Source organism: Vidua macroura, chromosome 4 (assembly GCF_024509145.1).
Source record: "Vidua macroura isolate BioBank_ID:100142 chromosome 4, ASM2450914v1, whole genome shotgun sequence".
Classification (NCBI taxonomy): domain Eukaryota; kingdom Metazoa; phylum Chordata; class Aves; order Passeriformes; family Viduidae; genus Vidua; species Vidua macroura.
In genome coordinates this window covers 58204252-58228696 of record NC_071574.1, presented here as the reverse complement: position 1 = coordinate 58228696, position 24445 = coordinate 58204252, and the positions used below count along the sequence as shown (strand labels likewise).

The window sequence follows — 24445 nt, the reverse complement described above, 5'->3', positions numbered from 1 at the left end:
AGCAGGACAATTAAACCCCTGAGGAAATATTAGACAGGCCATAGAGATAAGATTACTTGCTACAAAGAAGCATCACCGCACTACAATGTAAAGAAGCCGTTACTTGCGACCATTTCAGGATGTTGTTGCAGCAAAATGTATTTTTTTGACTTTATTTTTAACCATGCAGATTAACAGCTGGACCTTCAAAATACAAAGAGAAGTATTTTGAAATGCCTGGTATCCGGCTGTGGATTTTGGAGCATGACGAAAAATGGGAAATACGTCTGACTGCTGCAGAGAGGGCTTGGAGATGATCCCTTGAAAGCACTAGGATGCCTGGCTGCTTTAAGAAGACATTATTTGCTTTGGCTTCTCTAATAAGTTTTGTGTCTTTTATCTTGATTGCTGTTGCAATGGGGATCCCAAAGTGGATGACTGGAAAGATCCTTTGCAAAACAGGGGCTGATTTGGTCAATGCCACAGATCCAGAGCTGGTCAAGTTCATTGGAGAAATTTATTATGGACTCTTTCGGGGCGGCAAAATACGCCAATGTGGCTTGGGCGGGCGGCGTTCCAAATTCACAAGTAAGTAAAATTTTGGTTGAATATTTAGTCTAATGTCTAGTTCAAATTTAGCACTTTATTCTTGTTGTTTACAGAACTTGTAGAATGCAAATTATTATTAAGTAAATGTGCAGTCTTTATGGTTTGACATTTTGAGTGTGAATATAAAATTTCTATCATTTCATTAATGTTTTTTGCTACAGTTATGTTCTGTAATCCTGGAATCAAGGTGGGGAAAAAAACCCCTAGGGCTAGATGGAGAGTTTGCTTTTAGTCTTGTGAAGGGGGTGAAATTCATTTGGAGATGACCCTGTAAATCATACTTTCCCCTTGACTGACTATTTCCTATGCCAAGTTTTGCTCTGCTACCCCTCCTTGCCTTCTCTGTTGAACTCTTCTGAGGTTTTTTTCCCTTTAAGAAGCAGAGATTTATTTAGCTGGACACATTTCTGTATTTCTCTGGCTGTCCTAATGCAAATGTCTACCATAGCACATATCGCTAACTTTATTAACATGTTGAAGAAATTCTTACCTTCTTTTCTATTAAGTTGGGAGACAAAAAATTGCTGAACTTTTAACAAATGTAGAAACTCTTCTAAACATATTCCTTTTAACATAAAATATTTTTTCGAGGTCTTGAAAGCACTGAGCTGTACTCTGGATGATTTCCAAATTTCACTCATCCTGTTCTGTAGTGAAAATGGTAATTTGCATTGAAGATTTTTAATTCAGTGTACAGATTTACTGAAACTTAAACCAATATAAGTTGAAGCTGTTGCAGTCTCATCCTCTCCCTGGCCCAAAGCAATGCTGTCCTGTCCCAGTCTTTGCAATGGCTCTGGTAGTTGAGGTGAGGTATTTCAGAAGTTAAACTGGCCAAAACTTTAGCCTACAAAAATAAATACTCGTTTTCCCATAGGATCGTGTCTGACTACACAACTGCACAAGCACTTCTATAAAAATTTGAAGGCAGGTGTGACTGTGGGACTTTAGAGGGAATGTAGAAAAGAACCAACCTCAACTAAGATCAGCATGACCAGTTGTTAAACTGGATGAATTTGGACTGGTCACTATTACAGTAGCCAAATTATTGCTAAGCTCTGACTGCAACTGCAACTTCATGACATGGACATAGCAGTTATGGTCATCCAGTCTCAGTCATGCTCATCCAGTCTCAGTTCTTTCACCCCATCCTGGCAGAGAGAATGAGAAAAGAAAAAAAAAAAGGCCAATCTCCTTTAAAACTCTGTACAACTTTCTGATTTTTTACTGTGCAACCTGAGAGGAAGGCATAATGTTCCACAGTCACTCTGGAGTACATTGATATGCAATTGAAGGATGTGAGCTGGCACTCCTTAGACAAACAGAGCTCTCACTGAAGCTAATGATAATTCTCTGTTAGAACTGTAAAACATTAAGCGCAGCAGGCACAAGTATGCATTTTGGTCAACAAGTGTTCCAGAGATTTTCCCTTTTAAATATTTTAATAATTCTACTGAGTTTGATATTTTCACAATACTGGTTTTAAACAACAATACACAAAGCTGATACTTTTGCACAATGGTAAGCAGGACCAGGGGTTCTGGGTTTGACTTGACTTTTTCTTGGATTAATGTCCCCTTTAATCTCCAAGCATTCTGAACTTACTGGGGTGCAAGAACTGTGAGACTTTTCATGGAGAATGTGATAATATAAATGGACTTCACTGGCACCATAGATCAAAACAAAGCTAGCACATCATATGGTGCAGTATTGCACTACATCTGACACTTCAGAATTCCAAATTGCAATAATTTACTGTACATCTCCTTTCACTCTGTTAACATTCACCAGAGTAGACATGGCTGGCACACTCTTTTAGCTAGGAGAGTGACTCTGTTGCCATAACAGGTATCTACTGCTCTTTTGTACTCCTCAAGATGTATCATCTGGCCTCCAGCTGCACCTTCTGGAAGTGTCCCATCTTAGTGCAGCATGTACGTTAGACCCACAGGGTTGTAATGATGGCCCTAAGGCAAATAAACTGGCATAAGATGCTTCTGTTTTGACAATTGAGTCAAGCCCCAAGAACAAGCTGGGGAAGTCATGCGTTTTGCCTGTGCATAGCAAACACTGCTGGATTGTGTCAGGAGTCTCCAAGGCAATAGCCTTCTCATGGATTCTTATTTCTGTGTACTAAGCCAGACTCATTGGGCAGGTCCTTGGGACTTGGCTGCGAGACTCAGAAAAGAGACCAAATAATCCATACAACTACCCTAAAATCTCTGATGGTTTGTAAGGAGGCTTAATTCCATGTGCTTTGTTGTTACACTGCCAGTTACTTTCCAGTCAGAAAACAACCTAGCTTTTGGATTCCTATTTCTCATTTATACTTCTGATCCTCATTTATTCCCCTCATTTCTTGTTGTCAGAGTCTTCTGCAGCTTTTCTGTGCACCAGGCCCAACTACAACCCCAGAATGAGCTACTGAAAGGGTAGATCTTTTGAATCACATAATTTTTGTATGGGATTTGTACAGTATGATTTTTTTCTACAGGATCTACTACAATTCTGTCATGTCACGATCAAATTATATGCCTGAAGTTCATGGTGACATCTACCAACTATTGCTGCCTACTTTTTAGGTGGCTTGTTTGGACTTTGGGTTTTGTTTTTTTTTTTTGTTTTTTTTTTTTGTCAGTTATGCAGCACAGGTAGGAATTTATTTATTATTATACTATGTTTATAACATAGTATACCTTCTTTGTAGTAACTTTTTAGTAATTAGGCAGCGAATTCTTCAAAACATGTATGAGTGTGCAGTGCTATTCTAGCTGAAGGTTTCCTCTTGATCACCTTGTATTTTAGGGTTCCTCTCAATCAGCTTCTGTCTTTCCTGGCAGTCAACATCACCTACAATTCCCTGCTCACATTTCTTCTGATTCTGTTACTAGAGGGCTGCAGGATAAACTAAACACTCAGGTGTACATTTCCTGCTGCTGGGCAATCTGGCCCTCCAACAAAGGAACTGTGTCTGTGAAGGCAGAACCAAGAAAATTACTGTTCTCAAGAGACAAGTGAGCAGCAGGCTGCTGAGGGAGAGCTTGTGCCTACAGCAAACCATGGGAGCACTTCACCTAAAGCCCACCTGACTGCAATACTTTACAAGCTTCATTTGTGGCTAAAACACTGCCAGATGCCCAGAAAAGCATAACGGGGCCATAAACACTAGATGAGAAACCAAGAAGGGAATCCTAAAGGGCAAACCTGTGGGATCAGGACGTATGAAATCAGGGCAGATTTCACTGGAGCCAGGAGTAAAAAGAGGATTAGAAAAAACAGAAGAATAACATGAGAAAATAAACACAGAAAAAAGTGATACTATTTTAGGCAACAAGGGAACAAGGAAACGGAGACTATCAGACTTCAAATGAATGAGATTAAAAGCATGAGACAGGAATGAGAAGCTCAAAACCAGGAGTTTGGTACTGAGAACAGAGGAGGGAAAGAGACAGGAAAGTATGCAGCAGACAATACAGCACCAGAGATAAAGACATTAACACAGCTAGATAAATAAACAGGACTTCAGCCTGAGTCCTTATTCACAGATCCTGTGTAGAGGATTATTCCTGTAGCAGAATATCCCTGGTATGATGCACTGAAAAATAAAGCATCAGGAACTGAGATGTGTGCAACTAGCTGAATTCCACATCTCCATAAAAAACAATCTTCCTTAAATATGAGTTGAATTTGAAGCACCAGCGCCAGTGTGATGTTTACCATCATCAAGAAAACCAATACACTGAATAGACAATTTATTTTTTCTTGACAGTTTTCCCACACATGGTGAAAAAGTTGAATACAGGCCTGCATGTGATGATCATAATGTTCCTCTGTGTGGCCATTTTCTTTTCTCTGGTCAGTTTTGGATTCTGCATTCTTAACGCAATAAAAGTTCCTTACCGGGCTATTAACGGTCCAGCAGGAGCATGCCTTTGGAACTTCCTTGCAGGTAAAGTAATTTTCCAGTGTTTTTCTCTAGTCACATTCATAGAAAATGATACAAGTTCCTTCTTTTGCCTTACTAAATACCTCTTTGATTTAAATACTTGTGAATACAATGAAGTTGGTGGTGAATTCACACCTATTGAAACAGAACTTCCAGGTGGTATCTTGGCTTATTGTGTCTAGTTAACATTTAACAGGAGCTATCAATGCCAGCTTGAGCCTTTATGTCATGGATAAAATTATGTTTGCCCATACAATAAAGCCTAAGCATTTTGAAGGTGTTTAAGCCATGCCTTTGTCTATCCCTACTCCGTATCCCTACTCAGTGATGTATTCAGTAAGTCTTTTGAAGCAAAATATCTGTCTTGTTTTGATTTGATAATAGTGAATACGTCTTTCATTTTGTTGCAGGTGGATTTGTAGTACTTGCAGTCACCAGCTTCATGGCTGCTGTGAAACTTCATCACCTCACAGAAAGAATTGCCAATTTTCGGGAAAACGTCTTTCGGTTTGTTATCTTAGAAGAACGCTTTGAAGACTGTTTTTGGATTTGTGTGGCAAGTGCCACAGCACATGCAGTCAATTTGCTGCTAATAGCCATTAGTGGGATTCACTTCCCTAAAATTAAGACTAAAACAGAAGAAGTGAATGTTACAGCAGAAGATATCATGTACTAACAAATCTACTCAAAACTATTTTGGTCAAGTGAACTGTTGTGACAGGAACAGCTTCTTGGCTCTTCAGCTTTTGTTTTGGATACATGATTTACATACAAACCTGAGTAAACATGTCAGTCTACAATACCAGCAACTAACAAATCTGTGAAAAAAAAAAACAAAAAACAAATGCTGTAAATATTATTATTCTCAAAACAGACTGATATCTGCAGTGAGTATATGCTGTTTCAGTTTTTAGAAAATTTGTACGTTGGGGTGTTTTAGAAAGCTAAGGTAAAATATTTCATAAAACCCAATGTCTTCTTTATTTAGAAAGACAACATGTTTATCACAAATCTTTGAAACGGTAAGGGTATTTCAAAACAGAAAGAATGTATATGTGGCATTTACTTTCACAGAATTATCTACAGCATATTAAAAAGGACATAGATGTTTGATGATGTTATGCAGCATTGAAAAAGAGAACATCATCTGTGAGGCTAAAGTTAAGGGACATCAAAGGCTAAGTGTGTGTGTGTGAAATGTCTTTAAAACAGAAATTATCCAATACCACAAGACAAAGAAGTGAAAAATGTAAAGTATATAGGATGCTATTAGTCTATGAAGAAAAAATTATTAGCTGCTAGATTAATGTTTAATTGCAGCTTCTGGAAGTAAACAGATTAAGGGTAATAGTGCTTTTAGATAACCTGGAAAATATTAATCTGACAGATTAATTTTCTTCATAACTGTGTTAATTGTTAAGTCTATCTAAAATCAAGTAAAAGTGATGTATGATGAAACAGTATTGAAATTAATAGAACTGGTTAAATTGATGGAAAAATTACTTTCTTAGGAAGTAACATAATATTAACAAGGATTTGACCAGTTCATGGGTCCTGAGGATTGACTATTTTTGAGAAAAGGATATGGAATATACCACTAAGAATTAATACATTCTCTGTACCTATCTCTGGGTTTGGCTCTACAAGGTTAGCAGGATTATGAGTGAAGCAGAAATTTGTGAGAATGCCTCTGCTATAGGCCCTACTAACCTGTTTTCTTCAAGATGCCATGAGCCACTTTTTTTTCCAGGAGCACTAAAATTATTTTTAAAAATTTAAGAGATCAATGGAAAATGATGATGAGTCTAGAGAACTGTTGCAATTTTAGCATAAAGGAGACTCAATAAAGCAGAAAAAGTTCCTATTTTATACCACCCTCTTGCTTCACTGTTCTTCTAAATGTACTGGTGTTTTCACTCAGACTGCACCCTGGGCCACAGCTCCAGAAAGATGGTGCAATAGCCTGTACATGGATAGGCAGCAAGCAAACCCAGGCTATGAAGGTGTCTTAGATGGTAGCAACGCAGTACTGCCCTGAAAACTGTCCACAGGGCCTTCTGTGGTACCACCACCTTCCCCTCCCAGAAAATTTTGAGTGGCTTTGAGATAGAAAACTTGAAGTGCAGCATAATTACACAAGTAGAAAATGTAATACTTGTTATTTGTAATTGTTCTATGAACATGTATAATTTAGACAGTTACTGTACAGAAAGAATTATATTGTCGTATGTAACTTAGCTTTTACTAAATATAATTCTCTTCAGGTGGTGAGAAGGAAACAAATTCTTAAATCCTCCATATTGAGTGATTGCTGTGAAAATGTTTTTTAGTAGTATTAATATGCATGTATTGCAACATATTTTCATACTGATAATGAACTGCTTGATGGCCCCAAAATTTTGAACCCCTCCAAAAAATATCACTGAATACGAATCATGGGACTATTTAGGTAAGGACAAGATTAAAGATTTGTTGGAGTGGATTCCTAGGTAGGTCACAGTAGCTCTGAAAGAACCTGTAGAATGCACTGTATACATGAAGTTAAAGGGGATAACTGGGCTGATAAGCATTGTAATTTCTTGGTTTGAATCAATTCAAGAATGGAGCATACTCTGCAGTAAAAGTCCAAGAGAAGATTTCTCTTACAGCAGACTTATGAAGCATCATTGTGGGATGCTGTAGCTGCACAAGTTGAATGACCAAATAATATTATCACCCAATGACTGTGTTGTGAGCTGTGAGAAAATAGTATTTTCAGTTCAGAGTGAACAGAAGTATCGCCATGCATTAACTAAACTTCATGAGACAGATGTAAGGTTAAATTAAACTTTCAGCTGCACAGGTTGTCTGAGTTTAAGCACTGCTAAGATACACTGATAGGTCAATGCATGGAATATTTGCCCTGGGAAATTTTGTCTGGAGAAAAAAAGGTTAAATGCAGGCATACATATTTAAAATGTACAATTACAAAGCCCACCCTGGGGTTAACAATAGCTAAGTTTATCACTTAGACTTGTTCAGCTTTCCCTTGTACCTCATAAATTAATTTCAAAAATGTGCAACTTGATATATGCAGTATACCTTATTTAAACATTTTTATTATGCTTCACATAGTGTATCTGATCATATGCATGCTCAACATGTAGAAATGAACACTTCTCTGGGGGCCCTTCTTACCTTGGAAGACTTGAAATCCCAGGTGAGAATATTTATAAGTAATATCTACCCAGAACTTTGAAGATATTATGGGTCCAATCCTATCTTTCCATAAAATTAAAGACAACTTCATATATCCCAAAAATACCCACTTAATTTGTATGTACAAAATAATATATAGAAGCACCATGAATGTGGAGAAGCTATGGAGTTCAAAGAACTAAAAAGCTGTTAATTGTCCAAGAGCCTTGCCAAAATAAATGAAGCTAAAAATTAATTAACACTTTGATTCTTTAAATTATATTATGGTTTAATGTTAATAAAATATATTTTTACAAGATAAATCAAAATGGATTCAATTTCCCTCAGTCATTGTTTCTGAGTGCTGCTGTCCTTAATAAAACATGTTATTTGTCTCTGTACCACGTCATGGAAAAAGCTGTGAGGTGGGAAGTGCAGTGGACTCCTAGAGAACAGGCCCAACTCCTTCTATATCGTGTTCTGCTCATCTAACAGTGTAACTCCACTTAAAGATGTATGGAAAAGCAAACATTGTTATACATATTGTCATAAGGTGTCTTATTCTTTAATTATTAAAATTAATTACTTAAATCTATGCTTCACACTTCAGGGGCAGGGAAAGGAACAAAAAATGTCTCGATCACCTGAAATTAAAATCCAATGCATGTTCAATGCTCTTCAGACTGACAGTAACTGTCAGCAAACTCCAACCAGTTCTTTTCCATGCAGTGCTTTTGCTGAGCATAAATCTACTTCTGATATTACAGTAATGACCCTGTATTCTGTTGTCAATTTTCCTGACAGAATGTAACCACAGTCATTCTCATTAAGTTGTTTTGTGTTTTTTTTTTTCATTTGCCACATTTTTATTTCTTTTTGTAATTTCAGCCTGAAACTGTTACAGCTTTCTCGTAGAAAATAACGTGCATTTGCAATAAAGTTTTATTTTTCCTAAGTAATTTACATTTTAATCTTCAATACGCAAATTAAGTATTCCGTATGCAGACTAGGGCTGCCTAAGTCTGTGATAAAGCCCCGAGAGAAGTACGACCACCTATCTAGAACGTGCCGCGAGAGGGCAAAAATCCACTGTGAAGCCGAGCCGCCCTCTCGCACAAGTCGGGAAGCCGCAGCCCCGTTCCCCGGGATCCCCGCTCGGGAGCGCTCCCGCTCTCCACCCCGGCCCTCCCGCGGCCGCCGCGCACCGCCCCTCGCGGCGCCGGCTGATGAGGCGCTGTGCGCGCCGGGCCCGGCCACGCTGCTCCCTTCCCTTCCGCGCTGCCCTCCCAGCTGCCTGCCGTGCTCGGTGCCATGCTGCTGCCCTGCGTGCGGAGCGGGGCTGCGCGCCGCCTCGCCCGGGACGTGGCCCGGGCCTGCAGCTGCTCGGCGCAGGGCCCCTCGCCGCGGGGCTACAGCCGCGGCGCGGCCGGGAAGGTGAGCGGGAGCCGGGGCGGGCGTTGCGTGTCCCTTGCTCCGCTCGGCTCTCGGCTGAGCCCTCCGTGTGCCCCGCGGAGCTGAATCAGGAGTGGTGCGGCTCCCTCCGCTTCTCTTGGGTGTGCCAGACTGGAGGTCTGCGCTGGCGGGGAGAAACTCTTTTGTACTTAAAATTACTGATTGAAAGAGTTTTTGTCTTTATGTGATCGGCAAAATTATTGTAAATTCACTTACGTTGTATCTGACTTCTTTTTCACACTTTAAAGTAGTTGTAGGAATTGATCCTGCTTTATGGAAGTGTTACTCTGTGCATCACGTTAGATAAATTCAAAAACTGAGATAAATACATACAGAAGTAGCAATAGTTTGAACACTGTGCTCACTGACTCTCTGATGGGTCTCTAAATTTCGTGTTGTTTAACGCGCATCCTTTTCTAGGGTCTTGTTCTGGGAGTCTACTCTAGTGAAAAGGATGACGGTGCTGCCCAGTTCACTAGTGCGGGAGATGCTTTTGATAGGCTTATGTCTGGAAAGCTGAGAGCACTTCTGTCCCTGTAAGTGTGTGATAAGCTTCTGAAATGGACTAAAGTACCTACAAATACCAGTAGGAAGGATATTTTTTTTCATTATTACTGTCTGTGTCCATATCACTGTCAGACTGGAATTTGCTTCAACAGTTTGGAGGGGAACTCCCATGATAAAACCAATCACTGAGCAAACATGCAAAATTTTCTGGGAGCTGTCCTCTGCTCTGCATCAGCGCAGAGCCAAGCATGTGCTGGCTTGGGTGCATGTGTGGTGCACTTTGCGGTCATGGAGTAAATGTAGTAGTGTAATATTTATCACAAGTAAGGCCTTCTGTATTGAAAGAATCTTTTTGTGTCCTAGATGTGGGCCACCTTTGAAGAAAGGTAAAACACGCATATTTCACGGCTTGCATCAGGTATGAACTTTGTGGTTTTGTATGCTAGTTGATTGATGTGTGAAGTTTGTCCTTATGTCTAATTTTATTCTGAGTTCACTGCTGTGCTTGTATAAATGGCCAGCTCTTCTTCCCTGTTCGTGACTGTTTCAGTTCCTGTTCTGCACTGCCCATGCTTGCACAGCCTTTTGCACAGTCCTTTACTCGCTCCACCGTGCTGAAAATGGGGAGGATGTGAACAAGTCTGCTCCAAAGGTGCTGTTCTCTGAATAGCTGCTTCCTGAATGAGCTAAAGCATGGCAGTTTTGGATCTGACTTCTGTGCCTCCTGTATCCAGGAGCAGTGAGTCTGTGAGGAGTTACTGATAGGTGCAAAGACCTTCCAGACCTGACAGTTCTAAGAAAAGTTAGTCCCTTCAGAGGCTTTTGTCAGAGGTTTTAAGTCAGGTGCTTGAAACCTCTGAAAACAAGATATGGGACTGTTCTTCAAGCAGGACTTTTGTCTGCACAGGCATGATAGATCACAAGGGTATAAGATGAGGATTCATCTGCTCAAAGTCAGGCTTTTGGTGCCATTTGAGAAGCTGGGATAGAACTAATGCACATATGTCAAGCTGACCAATATGGAATGATTTGTGCCTTTTTGGAGTCCTAGCTAGGCAGGCCTACCTGGAAGGCCTAGGCAGGCATGTGATGTGACACTAAGTGTTCCTATCTAAGTAACTGAATCTTACATGAAGGCTATTTAAATAATCTGAAATAAATCCATTTGTAGTGAGAATTGCCTACCATGTATAAATTCCTGTGTGGACACCCCATGCAGGTGACACTGGAGTTGGTAAAAAGGCTCTCAGAAATTTCATGGAAGTTGAGTGCACTGAAGGTCCCATTATCCTAGTTCTGCATACAGGATGGGCTCTGAAGTGAGTAGCAAATCTCTGCAAAAGAAGACGGGAGAATGTTAACTGGTATCACTGATTTTCTGGAATGCTAACACAAGTTTCAGCATTTTGTGGACTAAGACTGAAGTGTAGTAGTTTGAAAGCTGATTGTTAGAGGCTGACAGAAATGGGAAAGCCTAACATTAACTTAATTTTTTCTCAAGAGCTATAGGAACTATATGTTCACATATATAGCTTTGAGTTTTATACAAATTTGGCTTCACTCTTAAAAGGCTCCTTTAATACTCACTACTTCTTTCCTTCTACTTGCATGCAGCTTATAAGGCAAGCATGTAGTCTGCTGTGCTACATTGTTTTCCTGAGCTCTGGAGTGGTGTACCCCTGTGCAGCTTTGGTTTGCTACCTGGCAAATCCTGCCGGCGGAGCTCCTGAGATGCGCTAACACATTGAGCTTTTGAAGTGATTTTATTTTCTTGAACATAGTACTTTGTCAAAAAAGGTTATGATTCTCCAGATAAGTTCTGTCCTTTCTTACAGCTTGAAAGCTGGATCTGCTTTCCAAGGACTCTTAGGCTTGCCCTTGGGAGTATCAGATTTACCATGTATTGAATATAAAGCCCTGTCTGCCATGTGCATTGCACATGATTATTAACTGGACAGCAGAATAACTAACTTGCATGCCTGTGGCAAATGACTGGGAGCACAGCACAGCAGCACCATGCAGGCACTCTTAATGGAAAGTGCCTGATATAGAAAAAGTACTGTATGTATTTTAATGCTATGCTTGGTTTGATTTGGAAACTAAAGTCTTTTTAACAACTCTGCTGTGGTTGTAACAATGAGGAAAGTGAATCCATTTGTGTGTTGGTTTCATCTAGGACTATCCAAGTGTGGTGGTAGTTGGCTTGGGTAAGAAGAATGCTGGAATAAATGAACAAGAAAACTGGAATGAAGGCAAAGAAAATATTCGTACAGCTGTTGCAGGTTAACTGTTTTTAAATTTTTTTAAGCATTTTGTCTGTAAAGCAATTGCAGTTCTGCAGCCTGTTCCACTTTTGAAGACCAAGTCTAGGTATGCCTTTGTTTTGAAATGCACAGCTTACTGCATGGTTTGGTAAATGCATTTACTTGTCACTGATACTCATGTAAATTTTTCCTTAGTGAGCAAGGAGTTATCAAGAATGTAAATCAAATCTAAAGACACGTAACTGCAGTTATTTATATCAAATAACTTTCCTAAACAGTGTGTTATTGAAAAGGCACTTGTCTAATTAGTATTTTGGAGCCGAGGAGCATCACCAATTCACTTTATGGTCACTCTGTACTTAAGTACACACATATATTATATCTATTTTATATAAATATAAATATAAATACAAATATAAATATATATATAATGCACACTTATTTCATAACTGAGATATTTTTCTTATAAATTAATATCTTTCACAACATCAGTACTATGATTCAGTATGTTATCTGTTGAAGACAGAGAGGGCTTATCTTAATCAAGGATGACTGTTGCATCTAAGTGTGTAAAATAAGAATTAGGAGTTCTCACTGAAGACTTTTTAGTCTGTGATTGGATGAGAGCTGTTTGTCCAAAGTGCTAGCCTGTAGCTGCCATTAACATTGTTAATTACTGTTCACTTTGTAGCTGCCATAAAACATTGTTCAATTATTTGGGAACAAAATAGAATGTATGGAATATATTGTTTATAAAAGGGTATATGAACTCATCTGGAAGAAAATAACAGCCATATTCATGGCAAAAATCTAAATTATGACAAATTTCTGATACCTGTAGGTAGTCATAATTCATAGCACTCCAGAATGGTAGAGCCTTGCTTTGCTATAGAATGAGCTTTAAGGAGTCAGAACAACTGTGATCTTTCCTTTTTTATTCTTGTGAAACATTTTAATAATTATAATTCATCAACTGATATTTTTAGCAAAATTTTGCCAGTATATGGTCATTAGCATTTTTAATTCTTCTACTGTATGATCTATTTGACTGACTTACTTATAAACTCAGCTATCTTGAGTTGCAATTATTTTTTCCTTGAAATGTCCCATTGATCACATTGGACAGCTGTTTTGCAGTTCTGTGCAATAGTTGGCCTTCAGTTCTGTGCTGTATTTTTCAGTTGGCTGCAGGCAGATCCAGGACCTGGAGATCCCTTGTGTGGAAGTAGACCCCTGTGGAGATGCACAAGCAGCTGCAGAAGGTGCTGTCCTTGGATTGCATGAATATAATGAGCTGAAGCAAAAAAAGAAGCCTGTAGTTGCTCCTCAGCTTCATGGAAGGTGAAGGCAAAAGAAAGCTTGCCTATTTATTCATCTGTTTATTTGCTTATTTATAAAACTGTATGCATGGCATGCTTGTGCATGAGAAACAAAACTGAAGGAATAGCGTTAGCAACAGCACTCTTCTTAACTCCTACACATTTGACTTTCCTGAAGTACTTTACATCTCAAGTATATTTATAGTGTTTGTTCCATGTGTTTTGATGCCATATTCAGAGGTTAAGGGTAAATAAATGCTGTTTCATAGAAAAGAAGGACCAGGATAAAAATAAAAACTAAAAGCTACCTGAAGAGAAGTTGTGATATACTAGGACTTCTGTAAGTATTGTGTGCCAAAATTGTGGAGAAGAAATATTTCAAATTCCATACATGGATAAATCCTTTGGAGAATTAGGAAATGCTAACTGACAGCAGACCAATGTGCTATGGATATATTTTACATAGTTCATTCATTATATTTTTCATACACAGAGTATAGTGCAAGAAGAGAAGCCTGGGTTCTTCTGCTTTCTAAACAAACATCACTTACTGAGAGCAGAAAGTAGAACCAGGGCTTTTGGTTTCAGAGCAATTATTGGAGTGGACTTCGGATGTTTGGTATAAGATATTCTGTCATGCAGGGGAGAGGTATTTCCTGTATGTACTTTAAGCTGGAGCAAGTTCTTCCTTACAAAGAAGTTAGTGAAATAAAGTGGAAGCTGCTTGGGTAAGCATGTCTTGATAAATTATATGTAAAATAAATACTCTTCCTATTTTGTAGCATGGCAGATAGTTTAGAAACTGATTAAATTTGTATTAAATAAACATTTCCTGAAAACATTCCTACGACCAGTTATGGAAGTAATATCTTTATATAGTAATTTAGGTTGGAAAAGATTTCTGGAGGTCATTCAGTCCAGCTCCAACTTGGATTAGAGATAGTGTGGACATTACATGCAACATTAAAGCTTAGCCTTTGTTTAGTCCACATTTTAATATCTCCTCAGTTGAAAATTCCACAACCTCACTAGACCATCTGTTCTGGTCCTTAACTACACTCACAGTGAATTTTTTCTTTGTGTCCTATTGCAATTTTCCTTGTTGAATCTTGAGATTGTTGTCTGATACTGTCGTGCTGTGCAGCTCTCAGATGTGTCTGTGTTCAGAAACACTCCTGCTTCAATTCATGTTTTCTCAATTTGTCTGCAAGGATTATGTGTGAAAACCTAGCTAAAGTCAAAAAAACCGCAGAATTGTTTGGGCTGGAAAGGAACTTTAAGATCAATTATATCCACTGTGGTCCTTTGTGACAAACCCTCTCATTACAGAATTCAGTTAAATTGGTCAGGAAAAATTAAGTTGCTGCAAATGTTGGTTCCTAGTGACCATTTTGTCCTTCATATACCTAGAAATGGCTTTCAAAATGACTTTCTCTACAAACTTCTAAGGAATTAGTCTAGAATAATTGGCTTGTAGTTCCCTGTATCCTCCTTGGCATTTTTAAAGATGCATATTTGTCCTTTTCAGTCAACAGGGACCCACATTCAGTTACACCTTCCAAACTGAAAGAGCCTAGGCTTGCAGTGATGCCAGCCAGTTCCCTCAGAACCCTCAGATGTGTGCTGCCTGTTACCAAGGACTTGTGTATGTCCATCATCCTTAAGCTAAGTCCTAAGTCTCTCTTCCTGTCATGAGGAGTGCCCCTCTTCCTTAAATGCTGTTGCTGAGCACAAAGAACTGGGACATCTGGAAGATCTTTATAATTATTAAGGTTGATGCAAAGCCAGCATTGAGAACTTCAGTCTTAGTGTTCAGTAGGTTGCCTGCACCATTTAGCAAGTGAACAGTGTTATTCCTGCCCTACCTTTTGCTGATGGTGTACCTGTTGAAGTCCTCTAGGTACCTTTCCCACTTCTTGCCAGTTTCAGTGTCAGCTGACATTTGGCTTCTTAATTACATCCTTCCATATCCAGGCAGTATTTCTATATTCCTCCTGCATTCCTCTGTCATTGTCCTGCTCTTTTTAGAGGCAAAATCCTGTTCAATGCCTTGCTTTGTGATAACTTATAAAGTAGGTAAGTTGTCTCAGTAAAATGAAAGGTTTTGTACTGGTCATCTGTCAAAGTAACCAGAGGGACTTCCCCATTCCAACACAGGCAGCTCTGGGAATGTTTGCTCTGACATTTTTTAGTGAACTGCCATGAGTGCACTGGGAAATGAGATCCAAGTTCCACTCTTACCACATAACCATATTTCAGTAAAGGAAAAAAAAACAGAATTGGAGACTTTATATGGTAAATAAAAACTTTCAAGGCTGTTAAAAGTAATGTGATTACAAACTTTGGAGGGGGTATTAAACCTTGTGTTTAAGGATTTAAGCCAATCTTTGATTAGTGAGGATTAGGATAAGACCTAATGAAATGGATAGATAATTTTCCATCTGTCTACTCTTGGATTCTCCTAGCTTTCTCTGAAGTATTTGGCACTTACTAGAACCAGATATAAATTACTAGACTGGAGTCCTTGTACGTCATTAACTGTGATATTAATTGCTCCCAATTAATGATACTGCATTTTAAGAAAGAGAATATGTGAATGCTTTTCTTACTTTTGCAAATGTCTGTAATCCTGATTATTGTGTGTTGTTGTTTAGTGCTGAAAGTCAAGCCTGGCAAAAAGGTGTTATCTACGCTGAGGGGCAGAACCTTGCTCGGTACCTTATGGAGGCTCCAGCTAATTATATAACTCCAATCAAATTTGCTGAACATATTGAAAAGAAGCTCAGAACTTTCAGCAATGTAAAGGTCCACATAAGGTAAATTCCATGGAAATTATTCCTCTGTATGGTAGAGGACCATAACAGTAAGATAAGATACCTTCCAGGTTATTAAAATCTGAAGTTATTCAAATCTCGTTTTCCCTTTGCTACTTCAAATGACAAAAGCGGGGTAAGTATCTGAGGAAAAGGTGTGAGGGGTGCCCAGACTGCAGGCTGTTGTCAAGGATTAAGTGAGTTGCTAGTTTGCAGAGGAAGAAAGATACTGTGATGCAGTAAAATCATTAACTGTCAATTAGTCATGCAGTCAATTATTGCTTAATTAACACATGTGCTGTGAAAAGAAGCCTCAGTGAATAGAGGGCTAATATTAAGTACCTTTTGTTTTCTTCCCAAGTGGGTTTTTTACATACCTTTGCTTTTTTTGTGTGGATGTGGTAATAAAACATCTTGTATTTATTGCTGTTACTGTTGGGATTTTTTAATAGTTTTTTAAAAATATGAGATGGAGCCATAAAAGCCCTTGCAAGTGAATTTGCATAGCTGGTGCTTCTTGCCCCAGAATTTCTACTTTCTGCTCTATAGTAGAAATGGGCTTACTGGTTGTGCAAATGTTGGAGACTATTTTGTTGAAAGCAGAAGTCTGGGGGAAATCTAGATAGCAGAGAGCTAAATGTAACCTGCTGAAATATTGTTACTTCACATACCTTTAGTATCTACAGCCTCACAGGCAAGTGAAAGATCAGTGTTTCTGATACAGAAACTGTAGACAAGCTGTTACTTTGTTGGGTTTTTTGAACAAGACAAAACAAAAATCAAAGAGCAACTTTGAGGAAGTATTTTTCTCCTACACCAAAAAAGGTAGTAGTGGTTGGATTTAAACTACAGTTTCCAAAATAACTAACTAAAATGAAATGGTTTGTGTACAAACTGTCAAGAATAATGATCTTTTAAAAAAAAAATCACCTTGGTCAAAGTGTCCAGTTGGGATAAATAAAACCAAAACTAATACATGTTTCTATTCCAGACCAGAGTCTTGGATAACAACACAAGAGATGGGAGCATTCCTGAGTGTAGCTAAGGGTTCAGCTGAACCTCCCATATTTCTGGAGATTCACTATTTAGGGGGTGCTAATACAAATGACTCCCCATTGGTATTTGTAGGAAAAGGAGTTACATTTGACAGGTATGTATGCTTGTATGCCAATATTTTAATTACTAGAGGGAGAAAATGCTTTCCTGTTATTCATGTTCAACAGGGAGATGATTTTCTTTGCTCAGCATGTCTTCCAATGCCATTGCACTGAACTTGCATTATATAGTAGCTTGTGTTGCCTTTTCTGGCAATATGATAACATCAGTTGTCCAAAGTAGGAAATACTACTGTCCAAGTAGTCAGGGGAAGAAGGAAATTCAGAGGGAAATAAAATAAAGACGGTGCTATTTTTTTTCTAGTCCTGAACAAACCTGTGGATGAAGAATTTGCATGATTAGAATTGCAGTATGTCACTGGACATCTAGATGATGCTTAAGGAAATAGAAAATAGTTAATTCTTTGCAGCAGTTCCTTATAACTACTTTCCTTGTCACATACTGCTGAAGAATTTATCAGTCGGTTCCCCATCCATATGTTGATTTTTACCAAGTGTACTATTTTGTTTGTTTTGTGCACTGCTATTATGAAGACCAATGAGTTACTCCACTGCAGTTTACCTGGATTTTTATGGTCTCCTAATTAGGAGGAAGTAATATTTTATCTGAAATTAAAACCCACATACCTTGCTTCCAGTACACTTACTAGGGTTGTAGAAGCATTTGCAGTACCAGGTCTAGTGTTTACTGATATTTGGTGTTAACACACACTGATGGACAGAACATCATCAGTGTACATGACATGGAACTTGAGCTGTTTGTTCCAGCGGTGGCATTTCACTGAAGCCGTCGTCAGGTATGGATGCGATGAGAGCAGATATGGGAGGGGCAGCAACTGTCTGTTCAGCCATTGTGACAGCAGCAGCTCTAAATCTACCTTTGAACATAATTGGTAAGTATTTGAACATAATTGGTAAGTAATAATTTGTGTAGAGAATCCAAAAATCTTAGTTCTACAAGGTTTTGTGAGAGAGTATTTTTCTAGTATTAGCAATGGTAAAAGCCATGTACAAACATCGTGGACTCTTGCACACCTACATCTCTCATTCCCTTGCTAAATTTTTCTTCCATTTTTGCATATCAAAAAATTACTGTTCTTTACTTGAAAAAATGAATTAGAACACCAAATCAAGATTTTTAAGGTGTGATTTTTACATCTTAAGTGAGAAATGTTTATCAATAAAGATACTTCCAATGTCTTTGAAAAGTCCTGATCCCTCATTACAAGAAGGAATGTGCATCTCTATACAATCAGTTAGAATGAAAAGGAGTCAGGAGTGCCAAGAATGAAAAGAAGTCAGGAGTGCTGAGCTACCTCCATAAGTGCATGCCACAACTGAACAGGAAGAGGGATCAGCTCTAGTTTCCTTAGGTGAATATCTCAGCAGCAAACTAAAACAAGCCAAACCAGTCTGCTGATACCTTTATGCATGTGCAATAATTTTTTTTTCTGAAAAAAAGTTTATTTTTTTCTACAGAGGTAAAATTAAATTAGCTGATTCAGATGCTGTGGCAAGACCAGTTGGCAATGAAATGGACATGGTCTGCAATAAGTTTTAGTTTGAGAAGCTCGACTTTGAGTTAACTGGTATTTAGTCACTTCTATGCTTCAACCAGGAGAGGGCAGCGGTGCCCACGCACATCCTCACGGCGTTCCTCAGCGAAGTGTGCGATGGGGAGGGCTGGCAGTGGAGCCTGTCTGTACATCGTGCCACTGAAAAGTGGTGCTCCACTTGTGGACCTTGTGCCAGGTGCAGGTTTTCTTTATGAGTGGTGGAGTGCCTTTAATTCCATGATCCCAGTCATAGTTGCAGTTTTGATGCTGAGCCTGTTTTTTGCTCATTTCTAGTTCTTGGTATGGCTGGAGTTATGTGACAAGTCAGTCTTTGGACCACTCTAGACATTATACAATGAGCACTGCTTGAATGGCTCAGAGTGTTTATTTGAGAAGTTTTTAATTTCAGAAAGAAAGACGTTCCTTTACATGTGAATAATTATATATGGGAGACACAAAATAGTATTTATTACTCCTCTGATACCACCTGTCTGGAAAAAATGTAGAAGAAAACCCTAGTGGTAAAGTAGTGTAGGTGAGAGAGCCTGGTGGTGCATCATGCAGAGGAGCTTCCCTGATTGAAAACTGGACCATGTGTCTATCATTAACTGGGAAAATTTGGATTTTGGGTTTAATTTCAAAATTACACTTGTACTGTTTTCTTAAGGAGGTGTTTGGAGTTTATCTAAGTGGATTTTTTCTACAGCTTTTCTGAGAAGAAAACTAATAATTCACTTTTCTTTTTGTCTCTGAGGTTTGGCACCCCTCTGTGAAAATATGCCCAGTGGTAAGGCAAACAAGCCTGGGGATGTAGTTAGAGCCAAGAATGGAAAAACAATACAGGTATGCATGTGAACCTTGGAAGTTGAATACTTTTAGTGAACTGGTTTAATCAACCGAGTTGACTGCAGTCAGAGTACATTTGAAAAAAACCCTTACAGATAAGCAGTGCAAATGTACTGTTTTTAAAATTGTAAGAAGCATGTTACTAACTAGAAATTGCTGTTGTAGGATTTTTTCAAATATAGATTAAAGAGATGGGACATGTTTTATAAATTGCTAGGAAAAGCTGCAAAGTAAGGTCATTTATTGAGCATCTGGAAAAGCTCGTTTGGCACAAGGGGTTGTTACAATGCTCATAAATATAGGCTCTAAGTCCAAATAAATAACATTAATTGCTTCCAGCAGACTCTTGAGGAGAATTCCTTGCTATCTGGAGTAAGACATCAGAGTAAGACATTAGTTTCCTGCTGATGTAACCATGGTCTTTACACTGCCAAAATGCTCAGTACAGTCAGAATTCTGAGTCATAGGGGCTGTTGGTTCAAAGGAGCTTGCCAAATCAGTACCCAAGATACATATTTCATATTTATTACAAATGGTTTCATACTCATCTAATAGATTAAATTGTACTGAAAGTCATTGTGCTGTAGAGCACTGATTTAATGCAGAAGTAGATGGCTTTCTTTTTGTCTGAATTTCTGTGATTCTGCCATTTTTGACTTGCTGAACCTTCCATTTCTTTGACATTCATCTCTGAAAACTGAGTTCAGTCACCCTCTGCTTTGAGGGAAGAAGACTGGGCATGTATTCCCCCACCAAGCAGAAATCTGCAAGAAAGTGCTGGTAGCTCCAAGCACAGGATGCAGCCTGTGTGCTCCCCTGAGACACCTCTCCAGTCTCCAGGCTCTTCTGAGGAGCCAGCAGTAGAGAGACCCAGCATGCAGAGGAGGTTGTAGTGCTGAAGGATGACTTACCTCAGCGACATATATGCTTTTACTTTATACATATAACTGTATATCAATGTTATATTTTTTCTTTTTTTCAGTGTAGTTTGAGTAAATTTTCATTCCTGAAGTTTCTAGGGTCTCTATCCAAAAGCTATTTAAGATACTATGTGAGAAATACATCAATGAAAGAAACGTTTACAGTACTTTATCTGTTGTTTTACTGATTTTGCCTTTGAAGGTAGATAACACAGATGCAGAAGGAAGACTGCTGTTAGCTGATGCTCTCTGTTATGCCCACAATTTTAATGCAAGGGCTATTGTGAATGCTGCAACATTAACAGGTAAGCAGTGTCCCTTCCCTGCTCACTTTGAAGTCGGTTTTGTGTTACTCATTAGTTGGGCTGTGGATTAGTTGTGCTGTGTATATAAACCCCACCTTAATTCAAAGGCAACTGAGATTATTTTACATGTTTCAGGACAGCAGTGAGCACAGCTTGTGTGTCTCTGGAGTGGGGAGGGGACGTGCAGGGTACGTGTTCAGCAGTGGAGATGAAGTTGTGTTGGCTCAGCCCAGCTGGAGCCAAGAGCAGGAAAACCTACACAGACTTCAGTGTTTCTGGCCAGAGTTTCCCTGTGCTTCTTCCATCTCTGAGCTGAACCCTCTCAGCTCCCAGGCCTGTGTGCTGCAGAGGTAGTGACATGTTCATGGAAGAGTCCTGCCCAGTCCATCTGGAGCCCAGACAGGTTCGTGAATGCCTTGCTGGGTGCCTGAGCTCTGACCCAGCCAGTGCCAGTTCTTTCACTCTGTGAGCTGGCTCAGGCCTCCATGATGGCAGGAGAGTCATCATCATCCCCCAGGAATTCGTATTTTTTGTGTAATTTGCATACTTTTAGGCATTATGAAATGTGTTCTAATTGTTTCATCTCTACAATTGTATAATAATAAAGTTGTAAATTTAAATTTAAAACCAGCAATTTTATATGCATGAACTTGTTGGGGAAGATGAAATAGCAAGGCCCTATAAATATGAGGGCCTGGCAAAAGAATCAGAGAATACAGATATCGAGATGAAAACGAGGTTTGAAATATCAAACCTTCATTACTGAGCATCCCGAAAACAATAATGCAATCCCCCCTTTCTGATAGATCCTAAGGTCAAATGGAATGTCCTGTCTCACCCCCCAATGTATGGTTCATCCCATACCTGTAACCCTCCCCTGAAGTATCCGATGTCTGTAACCCCATTGGCCCGAGTCCTGTCCCAGCCCACCTTGAAGCCCCCTGATAAGGTGTGGCCAAGGGACCGGACGCTCTCTCTCTTGGACCCTCCTGCTGGGGCACCCACCTGGCACCATCTCTCTCTCTCCCTCTCTCTCCCCCCGCTCTCCCCGGGCCTGCCACGAGTTGCGGCTAGCAACTCTAAGCAGGGCCCTTCATCCTTTATAATAAACCCTATGCTCTAAAGACCGGGCCTCAGAGATCCTTCGTTAGCACCCACCCAAACCATCCTGGAGTCCAGCAGTCCCCGCATGAACTCACTAACAAACTGTCATGGGTGAGGTGAGTGTAGCTGAAATAAAAGCAAACACAGAAGAGTAATTCAGACTCTACTCTGTTGCTTAATTAATATGCTAAGCAAAATAATTATGCTTATATAGATTCTCTGCTAATGCTTTAAATTATGTTCCACCTGTTTTACTAGTTCAAATGCTGTGGAAAATTTCAATAGACAGAAGGGAAACTGATTTTAAGATTGCTGGCTTGTATAAAAGTATTCTTATCTGAGATCCTTGGGCAACAAGCAGGAAGGAGGGCTCCCATAGAAATGTCTTCGACATATTTTGCTAAACTACTTTTTTTTTCATCTCACTAAGGATTGAGTGTTGGTATTAGAGAAACAGTTCTGGTGCATCAAACAGATAAATATCTAATCCCATGGTTTAATATTTTGATAAGGAGTATTTTAATAAATTAAGTATTTAATAAATTTACACATGATGTGCAAAAGTCTATGTAAGTGAAAGTCACAAAGAGAAAGTATCAGCTCAAAAATTATAGAGGTCTATAAACTGGAAAAAGCCCATTCACTTGTTTTTTCTACATGAAAATAATAATATCTAGGGTTTTTTAGAGGACACTGTTATTGTTTAATACATTATCTTAGAACTATTTCTAAGAAACATCAATCTGAAATCAGAAAATTTAGTTTCATGGAAAACAGAATATAATTCTTATGATTCCTTGTGTTTTTTAGAATATATAAATGTTCTAAAGATGTTCAGACTTTCAAAAATGTCAGTCTACTAAAATCTTCAAGTTTTGCAGTCTGATAAATTCCTGTTACTGATAATGGGAATTAAAAATGGAAAGTTCTGTGAGGAGTCAGAATGCAGGGAATAGCTCAGGTCCACCTTTGCCTTTGTCATATAAACTTGAAGGTGTATTTCTTTAGGTGCCATGGATGTTGCACTGGGATCTGCTGCGACTGGAGTGTTCACAAATTCATCTTGGCTTTGGACTCACCTCTATGAGGTAGGTCACCTGCATTATTGTTAAATCATAATAGTAATAATTCAGTGATATGTCTTATTGAAAAGTTAGTACACTACTGAAAGTCTTTATGCAAATCTGAAAGATGTTGTTATGTTTTGAAATTTTAGAGGAATTATGCCAGTACTATATTTAGTTGAAAATAATGTTGACTGTTAATTACTAGCTCTTCAGTGAGATGTAATATCATACACCAAACATCTCAAAGATCTGCATGTTCTGATAACTCACTACATATGCATAAACTCTGGGCTACTGGCAGTAATTAGTTCATGTTAAAAAGATAATTGATCTTGCTTAATAACACAGATACAGAAATTCAGAAAGGCCTTGTGAGTGGCTGAAGTGTGATGGATCAAGGAAGCCTCTGAGGGGAAGGATTTCTCTTGTCAGGGAAAAGGAAAAACAGATAAAAAATGTGGTCTTTTGACATTGCCTTGTGGCTAGCACTAAAGTACCTAAAAAGCAGGATTGCCTGTTTTGTTTTGCAAACAGTGTATTTCCAAAAATCTAATCTGAAGATTTTTCGACTGGTAAAACCTAAACAAAACCCATGCATGAAAACAGGGCTTACAAGTGCAGTTAGAAAAAAAAAAATCCCAAAATATTGTTTTTTTTCCAGGCCAGCATTTTGACAGGGGACAGAGTTTGGAGGATGCCTCTTTTTGAGCATTACACAAAACAAGTCACAGACTGTTCTCTTGCAGATGTGAGTAACATTGGAAAGTACAGCAGGTAAGATGAACCAATACCTTCCATGTGCCCCTTTCTTTCAACCTATTTATAATATGTGTGCTGTTGGAATTGCTTTGGGAACAATACATCTTTCTGTTTCCCACAGAGCTGGAGGAGCATGCACAGCTGCTGCATTCCTGAAGGAATTTGTGACTGCCTCTCACTGGGCTCATTTGGATATAGCTGGGGTCATGTCAAATAAAGATGAGGTGCCGTATCTCCGGAAGGGCATGGCAGGGCGGCCCACAAGAACACTTGTTGAGTTTGCAGCTCGATTAAGTCAAGACAGTCACAATGCCAAATAAAAATACTTGTTCTGAAATCATCCACTCTGCCTTAAGAATAGAAATCTTAAAAGGTATCATTCATATATGAATGCCCCAAACATATTTTCACTGTGGCAATTAACTAAAAATGCATTTTATAAATTATTACTTTGGTAAGAATATCTCAACTTTGAGATTTTTCATTCCATACCATATTATGCAGTTTAAAATCAAAATTGTTCTGTTTGAACTATTGAAATAATTTAATACCAAAACATGATCTTGGGAACTATTGAGACATCTGTTTTATATGTAAAGTAGGCATAACTGTTGTAAACAATAAATACCTTATTTGGATGTGAGTTTTGATTGAGAGAGAATAAACAATCAATGATAGAGGTACTTCAGTTTTGAGTATAGGTGGTG

General features: G+C 38.8%; 2 protein-coding genes across 3 annotated transcripts; both read left to right on the top strand.

The window, feature by feature from the left end:
* Positions 1–243: 243 nt before the first annotated feature.
* Positions 244–5210, top strand: CLRN2 (clarin 2). The gene is made up of 3 exons (XM_053976615.1): positions 244–567; positions 4358–4537; positions 4945–5210. Exons 1-3 carry the CDS (start codon positions 315–317, stop codon positions 5208–5210), a joined length of 699 nt encoding a protein of 232 aa, XP_053832590.1. The 5' UTR covers positions 244–314.
* A 3748-nt stretch (positions 5211–8958) lies between these two features.
* Positions 8959–24426, top strand: LAP3 (leucine aminopeptidase 3). 2 transcript variants are annotated; one of them, XM_053976545.1, is made up of 13 exons: positions 8959–9145; positions 9584–9699; positions 10034–10088; positions 11847–11952; positions 13116–13275; positions 15908–16069; positions 17058–17216; positions 17950–18074; positions 19492–19580; positions 20706–20808; positions 22921–23000; positions 23641–23753; positions 23860–24426. In XM_053976545.1, exons 1-13 carry the CDS (start codon positions 9023–9025, stop codon positions 24056–24058), a joined length of 1590 nt encoding a protein of 529 aa, XP_053832520.1. In that variant the 5' UTR covers positions 8959–9022; the 3' UTR covers positions 24059–24426. The 2 variants fall into 2 exon arrangements, with proteins under 2 accessions (XP_053832520.1, XP_053832521.1); XM_053976546.1 differs by lacking the exon at positions 9584–9699 and having other exon boundaries at positions 9108–9145.
* Positions 24427–24445: the final 19 nt, after the last annotated feature.